Source organism: Sinohyriopsis cumingii, chromosome 12 (assembly GCF_028554795.1).
Source record: "Sinohyriopsis cumingii isolate HCF-2022 chromosome 12, ASM2855479v2, whole genome shotgun sequence".
NCBI classification, from domain to species: domain Eukaryota; kingdom Metazoa; phylum Mollusca; class Bivalvia; order Unionida; family Unionidae; genus Sinohyriopsis; species Sinohyriopsis cumingii.
Genome location: NC_142972.1, coordinates 118,091,960 through 118,104,036, shown reverse-complemented (window position 1 = coordinate 118,104,036; position 12,077 = coordinate 118,091,960). Strand labels below are relative to the sequence as shown.

General features: G+C 34.5%; 1 protein-coding gene across 3 annotated transcripts in view; it reads right to left on the bottom strand.

The window, feature by feature from the left end:
• LOC149787326 (thymidine kinase 2, mitochondrial-like) overlaps nucleotides 1-12,077 on the bottom strand; it is a 46,046-nt gene that overhangs the window by 5,247 nt on the left and 28,722 nt on the right. For 2 of the 3 annotated variants that reach the window (XM_089977865.1, XM_089977864.1), the window contains exons 8-9: nucleotides 5,350-5,429; nucleotides 1,372-1,452 (exon numbers count right to left, since the gene is read on the bottom strand). In XM_089977865.1, coding sequence (XP_089833991.1) covers nucleotides 1,372-1,452; nucleotides 5,350-5,429 — 161 coding nt within the window. Of the gene's footprint in view, nucleotides 1-63; nucleotides 841-1,371; nucleotides 1,453-5,349; nucleotides 5,430-12,077 lie in introns of those variants that run through there. The other variant, XM_089977866.1, reaches the window with a different exon arrangement.

Here is a 12,077-nt window from a genome sequence, read left to right as displayed (position 1 = left end):
ATTTAATTTTGTGTTGGAAAAATCAGAAAATATGCACATGCAAAATAATAACAAAAGCAGTCATAGTAGTTTATATCAATTTAAAAAGTGTTGGAACACTGAGAATGTATTTTTTTACATATATATATATGTCTTAGGACCCGGATTTTTTTCTTTCTTCGTGTCCCAAGATTTACAGTCTTTATGGTAAATCAATCTAATATATAGCTTGATTGTAATTTGAATTTAGTAAAACGTTCCTTTTTCCTTTTATTAGAGGGAACAAAACAATTACAAACACAGGTAAATTTAGTTGAATGTATCACCTGGCTTACAGTTAAGTTAGTGTGATGATTAAAATAAATGCCAGATGATGTTAAAGATATTATCTTACTACTAGGAATAAATCAACATTTACTTGACTGAGCTTGTAATAAAATGTTGATTACTGGATGAATTTTAAGTAGGTCACTGACTAGCGAATTGTATAACAAAGTTAGATACCTGAAGTACAAAATACAAAATTAAAAATACAGACAGAGATGGCTTATCTGTAGTGAGAAAACTTGGAAGGGCATTCAAAATAGTCATCTGACTTCAATCTTGGTAAGCAGATAAAAAGCACTTTTATTGCTAAAACAATTGAAAAGACAAGGTGAAGTGTTTCTTAGCTTGGGAGGGCTGGATTTGAAAGGTAGTGGATGTATTCCAAATGTAATGTGCACAGTTAATGAATCAGAAGAAAGAATTCCACTGTCACCAGTATCTGATTCTGTGAATCAGGGGAAAAGGGTCCCATTTTTCCTAGAGTTCCTTGGTCCTGAAAGTTTTTAATTCTTCATTTGTAGCAACCACAGAAAACTGGAACCACATAAAAAATGGCTTATTTAAAAGCAGTTAATTATGACGAGACTTTATTTATCAATAACATTATCATCATATTCACCAACACCATTACCACCACCAAGAGCAGCAAATGCTAGAAAAATGTAACGTTTTTTCTACTTTCCACCGATCAATCAATTAATCAATCTGCTCTCGAAAAAGAGACAAATGCAAAACCAATCTCACTTGTTGGACATGTTAACAATTAGAACCTAGACACATGAAGTTTTATACAGAGGTAGATGCAAAGCATACACTAACAATTTTCTAATACAATTTGGATATTTTTAACTTTTTTAACAAGTACCACATCTTTCAAGGACTATATTCTATGTCTGATTTTTAAAAAAAAAATTCATTCCAAGTTTAACATAAAACTGAGCTAAATACTGGAAAGTTTACTTGCCTAATGAAGATTTTTTGTGTAAGGGCAATCAGAGTAAACTAAGTGTCATTTCCAAATTAGGAAATAAGTGATAAAAAACAAAATCTGAAAGAAACCTTTACCAAAACATGGCAAGGAGTGGGAAACTTGGACTTCTTTATCAACCATTCTTCATGACGATCATGCAGGGCTTGTAAATGTTCCTATGGAAAAATTAAATAATATTGTAAAAATCCATTATAAAACAAAAACACCACTCACTCGATAACTCATGCCCTGTTAACGCGTGAACCTACTTATAACCCAGGGTCAGTCACGGATCCCATTTTTTTAAACTAGAAAGTACAAAAAACTGACCCCCTACTTGTTAAAAATGAAGAAAATCACGATAAAAATTGGTAACTGAAACCTTGATAAATCACTTGTTCAATCGTCGAAAACAGTTGATATGACCTGGAAATAAGAGTCAATGTTATGAAATTATCAACTTTTAATAAGAAGTAATATAGTTTGTAAAACTTTCTTTCCAAACAACATTCTTGGTAAAGAGTCAATAACAGTATAATGAAATTTCAATGATCAATGAAATCAAAGATAAATGAAAATGTCACTAACGCTACTTGAGGCAGCAATTTAATAAATAAATACCAAATAAATAAGTTGGGTTTTTATGAAGTGAAATTTGAGTATTAGTTCTATCTTTTAGTTCAACATAAGTGTAATGATTGTAAATACAATGTGCCCAGTTGTATTCAAACATGAAATATATCAATCTACTGTTATAGCTATGTCCACAAGTGTTTCTGTGAAAACCTAATAAAGTGCCAACCTTGTTTGGATACCTAATTGCAGAAGTATCTGTTGTACTATTGCAATGAATTAAAAGCCGACCTTCTTGTTTTACCATGTTAATTACATCTTTTGTATCAAATAAAGGGGATGGAATAAATGAAAAGTTAAAATTCATACAAATCCTTCCTGCATTAAGAGCTAGCAACCCTGGAATGTCAGGTCAACTCATTTCAAGTGATCAATCGAACACTAATATTTGTTTTGTGACTGTAATATCATCAAACTGCCTAAAATTAGTATACTCATTCACAAATGTGATCAAAGATAGAAAGACAACCAAGCGAAATGAATTCTTGATGAAATAAAATTCTGGTTTACTTATACATTTTATTAATGAGAAGCTAGTTTCAGAGTTTGCAGTTAACTCTTAATTCCTGAATTGGCATTAGTCGATTTCCTCACAGATAAAGTTTCACTATTAATTGTATTGAAATCATGGCATCAATATTGTACTAACAGAACAATTAAAAAAAAGTTTAAACACTGAAGGCTGTTTCACAAATTAAATGTTCCTTTTTTTTTTAAATAAAAGGAATCTTGTTTGAATTTGAATCAGTAAATAGTCTGGTTCCTTGATTGTTTGATCCTTGCATTGCATCACACAATAGTAGAGAGCAAAGCAAGGAACACATGGATCAGAGAACCAGACTACTCAACAACAACATAAAGCAGTGATGTAATAAACAAGGATTGTTGAAACCAAATGAAATAATGTTAACAATCTCTCAGCGGCTGGACATCTTAAAAATAAATGTCTTTTGTTTTTGTTTTTTTTATACATGAAAATGATAACTTCGATAGATAAATCAATTTATTGACAATTATTCCCAATTTGATTTTAGAACAAGTATTCAGCCATTAAACAGACCATTTTGCACCCCCCCCTCCACCGTGGTTTTCTTGATGTCCAGCGAGGATGGCATCATTTCATGTTGTTATGGAGGTCCATACCTGCCAACCCTCCTGGTTCACAATTAGTGAAAATAGGGATAAAAATGAGTCAGTTTTGTCATGAATTCATGAAGTGATCTTCAAGTCCGGGAATATTTGTTGGAACAAATGTTTAGCATGGTCTCCAGCTGATAAAAAATAGATTGTGTTCAACAAGAAAACTCACAAACAATGCTTCAGCGTTGGTAGCTTGCAGGTCTTCTGTCGATGGCTGAAAATATTCCAGAGCTGAAATCTGCAGCAAGTTCTTAATTTTCCCAACCTCCATGTGCTTTTTTGCTACCAACGTGCTTCCTCACATTGTCTCTGCCACCATGCCCAATGCTAAAAAAATGTGGTACACTGTGTGCAAAAAGCATGATGTATATCAGTGTCTGATGGCTGAATGCATGGCCAATTTTGGTATATTCCAAACTAAACTTCACTTTTTGTGCAATACATTTCTTTTTCCTTGGTGGTGAAGACATTTTCAAGATGCAATGCCAAACAGAAATTCAAATCAGTGTTCGTGGTGCATGTGCGGAGCAAAATTCCCGTTAGGCCCCAGTTTCTCTCAAAAGCATTTGTAAAACTACTCTTATACAAACAGATTAAAATAAGCTAAAATGATTGCTACCAAGCCAACTTTATCAATCGGCTGTAGTTCTACTAATATCACAAACGGCAGTACCGGACCGTTTCGGCAACTACTGATATCATGACTAGCACTTAACGAAAATCAATTATTTTGTTAAAGATTGAAAATAATTGAGTATTGGGTAATTCACGATTTTTTATTGCATGCAACGCGAATCTGTGAATTGCTAAGAAAGTCATGAAATTAATGCCAAAACAGTGAAGGTTGGCAGCTATGGAGATCCCTTGATAACTCGTGTCCTTGCTTATAGTGCGGTCTATGTTTTTGGACCCCATTGTGCGTGAGTTAGTGAGGGACAGGTGTAACAAGATTTTATTCAAATATTTTTGCTTACAGCGCATTTAAGACATCATGCTGGAGTTAGATTTTCACTGGCCTATTAGAGAATCTATTCATGAAAATTCATTAAATATTTAAGTTATAAAATTACTTCGGTTTCCTCATTTATTCCATGTTATTAGATCACAAAGTCTATGAAAATATAATTTTAATCATTTTAATATTTTGTCACTGTTACTGGTATGAACAGATGATTTACATCAAAGCATTTTATATATCAACAGCATAATGCTGTGTGGTTTTCTTCCAATATGAAACTGTTCCAAAGTAAATTCATAAGGATATCATTTGAAACAGAAATGAAATCATGAAATTTGTTTCACTCAATTCTTTCAATTATTCTGTAAATACATAATTTTACATCTGCAACACAAATATCCCTGCATAAGATGATTATTTTCTTTATATAATTTCCAAAACATTCGGACAAATAAAGCATTGCATTTCATGATACAGTAAAGCTCAATGCAATTTTTAATTTCTCCACTCATTACAACAGGAATGTTAATTTACTTCATGCTTGCAGTGCAACAGTGCACCACAATAGAGGTGTGAAATCCGGTATCATTTTACTGTGTCTCTTCAGGCGCAAGTTATGCTATTCCACCATGGTGTCAGGAGACAGCAGAATGACTAACAATTAATACCAATTATCAGATTAATAATCTGACTTAATGCAGCATTGACAACAATATATATATTTGCAAACTGCAGATATCCAGATCGGGCACTACATCATGTACTGGCAGATCTGGGTCTATGCAGTTTGTTAGGACCAATTAGTAGAAAGTACTAAAGTACTGACATAATCTGAATTTTAAGAGGAAAGCTGATTTCAGATTCCAGCTTGAAATGGTGTCATTTATATCACAAAAAGTCATTATGTCCTCTGAGTCTGCATATCAAACCCACTGTCAAAATATGCTATGAAACACACGACCTTTGGCACATTTACACTAGATTCACCAAGCATGTTGCAGAATGAATTGTTTTAGCTTCAGAATGATTCAGAACAATGTGTGGTGAAACAACCCAAAAAAATAATGAGTTGTAATGTATGTTTTATAGTCAATGCTTATTAAATATCCTCTCTTATAATCTGGATCCAACAGCAAACAGCATAGACCCCGAAAGGCCATTTTATAATGAGCCAGCAGATCTGAGTCTATGCAGTTTGTCAGGACTAATCAGTTATTTATATGTGAGTATATATGATTGATTAGTAAGTAAAATGACCAAATCTTGCATAGGTCTTCAGATTTCCTAACAGAAGAATAACTTGGATCAGGAATGCATGAATTTATCAAAACTAATCAACTACCAATGTTATTCTTTGCTCCTCAGCTCTGTTTCTGTTTTTGAGTCTTTGATACACAACTTCAGGTCTTGTCCTAAGATAAACTGGAAATAAACATAATCAAAATCAATGTCATTTCTTTAATAAATAAATTATTTGAATTAACTGTTCATAAGAATACTGTATCAAATTCTAACTGTTCATAAGAATACTGTATCAAATTCTGTTCATAAGAATACTGTATCAAATTCTAACTGTTCATAAGAATACTGTATAAAATTCTAACTGATCATAAGAATACTGTATCAAACTCTAACTGATCATAAGAATACTGTCTCAAACTCTAACTGCTCATAAGTATACTGTATCAAATTCTAACTTATCATAAGAATACCGTATCAAATTCTAACTGATCATAAGAATACTGTATCAGATTCTAACTGCTCATAAGAATAATGTATCAAATTCTAACTGCTCATAAGAATACTGTATCAAATTCTAACTGCTCCATCTAAACAAACAGGAAATAAGGAATGTAACAATTTAAACCATGAAGTAAAAATATGACAAGCACTTGCTCATGGACAAGAAAACTTTCCAGAAAATGTTGAAGGCATAGTTAAATATATATCCAGCCTTTTTTCATGCCTGAGGGGTTTGCATTGTTTAACAAAACACCATTTATAACACTATAACTTTCAAATATCTTTTTAAATATTCATTATTTCTGAAAAGTGTTATTATTTAGATATTTTTTAAAAAAAACAGCAGAAGTGAAACTTCCACCATACTTCAGTGTAAGATTCCAAGTGAAAAATCACAAAACACATGTAAATTGTATCTAAGGCAATCATATGTGATGGAGGAATGTATAGTTCTTAGTGCTCTCCCCTGGAATCCCTGGGAAGGAGTCAAAGATCAGATTTACAAGAACAGTCCCTCAAAGAGATTAGACTCTACTAGCAAAACAAATTTCCTGGAAGCCAAGACAAATCCATTTCTTCAGTTTAAATGCTGAGTCTTGAAAAAACCTCTACTACTTTTTGAGACAGTCTAATATACGTCTTTCACAAAATATATTTTCTTATGTTCAAGTTAACATATCACATGTGCAGCTCAGATTCTTTGTCAAGGTCTTTAACAATCTACAAGTAATATTTTTAAACAAGAGATCCCGAAGAGACTGATGCTCTACTGGAAGAAAAGAATTTCAAGGAATTCAAGAACAGATGATCATTTTTTCTTTTTAATTGCAGAGTGTTGAAACCATCTGTACTATTCTTTAATGACAAGACATCATATTATGTGCTGTGATGAACATATTAGATATCTGATTGGCACCATTTTCATTCAGGACCAAAATGAAGTCATCAGATGTCTTTTGGTAAAACCCTATGTTTATAGTCCATCTATCAAGTGGGAGTAGTGACAGCAAGATTTGAAAGCCAGCCAGCATGGCAGCCATATTGGACTTAGGACTGGCACCATTTTGATTTAGGACCAACTAGGCATCATAAAAAGTCCACTGGTGAAAACCCAATGTTCATATTACTGTCCATTTGGGACAAGTGGAAATAACAATATTTCAAGATTGCTACCACACTGAGGATCAACTAGACACAATAGGAACTCTTCTGATGAAAACCCCAAGTCAAGATGATTTTCCATTTAGTTGTAGTTATAACAAGATTCTCATGATGGACACTGTGGTGGTCAATTGGATGTCAGATTATTAGCAGTTATAACAAGATTCTCATGATGGACACCACATGGTGGTCAACTGGATGTCAGATCAACAGTAGTTATAACAAGATTCTCATGATGGACACTGTGGTGGTCAATTGGATGTCAGATTTTTAGTAGTTATAACAAGATTATCATGATGGACATCATGGTGGTCAACTGGATGTCAGATTTTTAGTAGTTATAACAAGATTCTCATGATGGACACCATGGTGGTCAACTGGATGTCAGATCAACAGTAGTTATAACAAGATTCTCATGATGGACACTGTGGTGGTCAATTGGATGTCAGATTTTTAGTAGTTATAACAAGATTCTCATGATGGACACTGTGGTGGTCAACTGGATGTCAGATTTTTAGTAGTTATAACAAGATTCTCATGATGGACACTGTGGTGGTCAATTGGATGTCAGATTTTTAGTAGTTATAACAAGATTCTCATGATGGACACAATGGTGGTCAACTGGATGTCAGATTTTTAGTAGTTATAACAAGATTCTCATGATGGACATCATGGTGGTCAACTGGATGTCAGATTTTAAGTAGTTATAACAAGATTCTCATGATGGACACTGGTGGTCAACTGGATGTCAGATTTTTAGTAGTTATAACAGGATTATCATGATGGATGCCATGGTGGTCAATTGGATGTCAGATTTTTAGTAGTTATAACAAGATTCTCATGATGGACACCATGGTGGTCAATTGGATGTCAGATTTTTAGTAGTTATAACAAGATTCTCATGATGGACACCATGGTGGTCAATTGGATGTCAGATTTTTAGTAGTTATAACAAGATTCTCATGATGGACACTGGTGGTCAACTGGATGTCAGATTTTTAGTAGTTATAACAAGATTCTCATGATGGACACCATGATGGTCAATTGGATGTCAGATTTTTAGTAGTTATAACAGGATTATCATGATGGATGCCATGGTGGTCAACTGGATGTCAGATTTTTAGTAGTTATAACAAGATTCTCATGATGGACACTGGTGGTCAATTGGATGTCAGATTTTTAGTAGTTATAACAAGATTCTCATGATGGACACCATGGTGGTCAATTGGATGTCAGATTTTTAGTAGTTATAACAGGATTATCATGATGGATGCCATGGTGGTCAACTGGATGTCAGATTTTTAGTAGTTATAACAAGATTCTCATGATGGACACTGTGGTGGTCAATTGGATGTCAGATTTTTAGTAGTTATAACAAGATTCTCATGATGGACACTGTGGTGGTCAATTGGATGTCAGATTTTTAGTAGTTATAACAAGATTCTCATGATGGACACTGTGGTGGTCAACTGGATGTCAGATTTTTAGTAGTTATAACAAGATTCTCATGATGGACACTGTGGTGGTCAATTGGATGTCAGATTAATAGTAGTTATAACAAGATTCTCATGATGGACACTGTGGTGGTCAATTGGATGTCAGATTTTTAGTAGTTATAACAAGATTCTCATGATGGACACTGGTGGTCAACTGGATGTCAGATTTTTAGTAGTTATAACAAGATTCTCATGATGGACACTGTGGTGGTCAATTGGATGTCAGATTAATAGTAGTTATAACAAGATTCTCATGATGGACACTGTGGTGGTCAATTGGATGTCAGATTTTTAGTAGTTATAACAAGATTCTCATGATGGACACCATGGTGGTCAATTGGATGTCAGATTTTTAGTAGTTATAACAAGATTATCATGATGGACACTGTGGTGGTCAACTGGATGTCAGATTAGTAGTAGATTCTCATGATGGACATCGTGGTGGTCAATTGGATGTCAGATTATTAGTAGTTATAACAAGATTCTCATGATGGACATCGTGGTGGTCAATTGGATGTCAGATTATTAGTAGTTATAACAAGATTCTCATGATGGACACTGTCGTGGTCAACTGGATGTCAGATTTTTAGTAGCTATAACAAGATTCTCATGATGGACATCATGGTGGTCAATTGGATGTCAGATTATTAGTAGTTATAACAAGATTCTCATGATGGACATCATGGTGGTCAATTGGATGTCAGATTAGTAGTAGATTCTCATGATGGACATCGTGGTGGTCAATTGGATGTCAGATTATAAGTAGTTATAACAAGATTATCATGATGGACACTGTGGTGGTCAATTGGATGTCAGATTATTAGTAGTTATAACAAGATTATCATGATGGACATCATGGTGGTCAATTGGATGTCAGATTATTAGTAGTTATAACAAGATTCCTATGATGGACATCGTGGTGGTCAATTGGATGTCAGATTATTAGTAGTTATAACAAGATTATCATGATGGACACTGTGGTGGTCAATTGGATGTCAGATTATTAGTAGTTATAACAAGATTATCATGATGGACACTGTGGTGGTCAATTGGATGTCAGATTATTAGTAGTTATAACAAGATTATCATGATGGACACCGTGGTGGTCAATTGGATGTCAGATTATTAGTAGTTATAACAAGATTATCATGATGGACATCATGGTGGTCAATTGGATGTCAGATTATTAGTAGTTATAACAAGATTATCATGATGGACACTGTGGTGGTCAACTGGATGTCAGATTAGTAGTAGATTCTCATGATGGACATCGTGGTGGTCAATTGGATGTCAGATTATTAGTAGTTATAACAAGATTCTCATGATGGACATCATGGTGGTCAATTGGATGTCAGATTAGTAGTAGATTCTCATGATGGACATCGTGGTGGTCAATTGGATGTCAGATTATTAGTAGTTATAACAAGATTCTCATGATGGACACAATGGTGGTCAATTGGATGTCAGATTATTAGTAGTTATAACAAGATTCTCATGATGGACACAATGGTGGTCAATTGGATGTCAGATTATTAGTAGTTGTATCAAGATTCTCATGATGGACACCATGGTGGTCAATTGGATGTCAGATTAATAGTAGTTATAACAAGATTCTCATGATGGACACCATGGTGGTCAATTGGATGTCAGATTTTTAGTAGTTATAAAAAGATTCATGATGGACACTGTGGTGGTCAATTGGATGTCAGTTCAGCAGTAGTTATAACAAGATTCTCATGATGGACATCATGGTGGTCAATTGGATGTCAGATTAGTAGTAGATTCTCATGATGGACATCGTGGTGGTCAATTGGATGTCAGATTAGTAGTAGATTCTCATGATGGACATCGTGGTGGTCAATTGGATGTCAGATTTTTAGTAGTTATAACAAGATTCTCATGATGGACACTGTGGTGGTCAATTGGATGTCAGATTAATAGTAGTTATAACAAGATTCTCATGATGGACACTGTGGTGGTCAATTGGATGTCAGATTTTTAGTAGTTATAACAAGATTCTCATGATGGACACCATGGTGGTCAACTGGATGTCAGATTTTTAGTAGTTATAACAAGATTCTCATGATGGACACTGTGGTGGTCAATTGGATGTCAGATTAATAGTAGTTATAACAAGATTCTCATGATGGACACTGTGGTGGTCAACTGGATGTCAGATTTTTAGTAGTTATAACAAGATTATCATGATGGACACAGTGGTGGTCAACTGGATGTCAGATTTTTAGTAGTTATAACAGGATTATCATGATGGATGCCATGGTGGTCAACTGGATGTCAGATTTTTAGTAGTTATAACAAGATTCTCATGATGGACACTGGTGGTCAACTGGATGTCAGATTTTTAGTAGTTATAACAAGATTCTCATGATGGACACTGTGGTGGTCAATTGAATGTCAGATTAATAGTAGTTATAACAAGATTCTCATGATGGACACTGTGGTGGTCAATTGGATGTCAGATTTTTAGTAGTTATAACAAGATTCTCATGATGGACACCATGGTGGTCAACTGGATGTCAGATCAACAGTAGTTATAACAAGATTCTCATGATGGAGACTGTGGTGGTCAATTGGATGTCAGATTAATAGTAGTTATAACAAGATTCTCATGATGGACACTGTGGTGGTCAACTGGATGTCAGATTTTTAGTAGTTATAACAAGATTATCATGATGGACACAATGGTGGTCAACTGGATGTCAGATTTTTAGTAGTTATAACAAGATTATCATGATGGACACTGTGGTGGTCAACTGGATGTCAGATTAGTAGTAGATTCTCATGATGGACATCGTGGTGGTCAATTGGATGTCAGATTATTAGTAGTTATAACAAGATTCTCATGATGGACGCTGTGGTGGTCAATTGGATGTCAGATTATTAGTAGTTATAACAAGATTCTCATGATGGACACTGTCGTGGTCAACTGGATGTCAGATTTTTAGTAGCTATAACAAGATTATCATGATGGACACCGTGGTGGTCAATTGGATGTCAGATTATTAGTAGTTATAACAAGATTCTCATGATGGACATCATGGTGGTCAATTGGATGTCAGATTAGTAGTAGATTCTCATGATGGACATCGTGGTGGTCAATTGGATGTCAGATTATTAGTAGTTATAACAAGATTCTCATGATGGACACAATGGTGGTCAATTGGATGTCAGATTTTTAGTAGTTGTATCAAGATTATCATGATGGACACCGTGGTGGTCAATTGGATGTCAGATTATTAGTAGTTGTATCAAGATTCTCATGATGGACACCATGGTGGTCAATTGGATGTCAGATTAATAGTAGTTATAACAAGATTCTCATGATGGACACCATGGTGGTCAATTGGATGTCAGATTTTTAGTAGTTATAAAAAGATTCATGATGGACACTGTGGTGGTCAATTGGATGTCAGATCAGCAGTAGTTATAACAAGATTCTCATGATGGACATCATGGTGGTCAATTGGATGTCAGATTAGTAGTAGATTCTCATGATGGACATCGTGGTGGTCGATTGGATGTCAGATTAGTAGTAGATTCTCATGATGGACATCGTGGTGGTCCACTGGATGTCAGATTATTAGTAGTTATAACAAGATTCTCATGATGGACACTGTGGTGGTCAACTGGATGTCAGATTAGTAGTAGA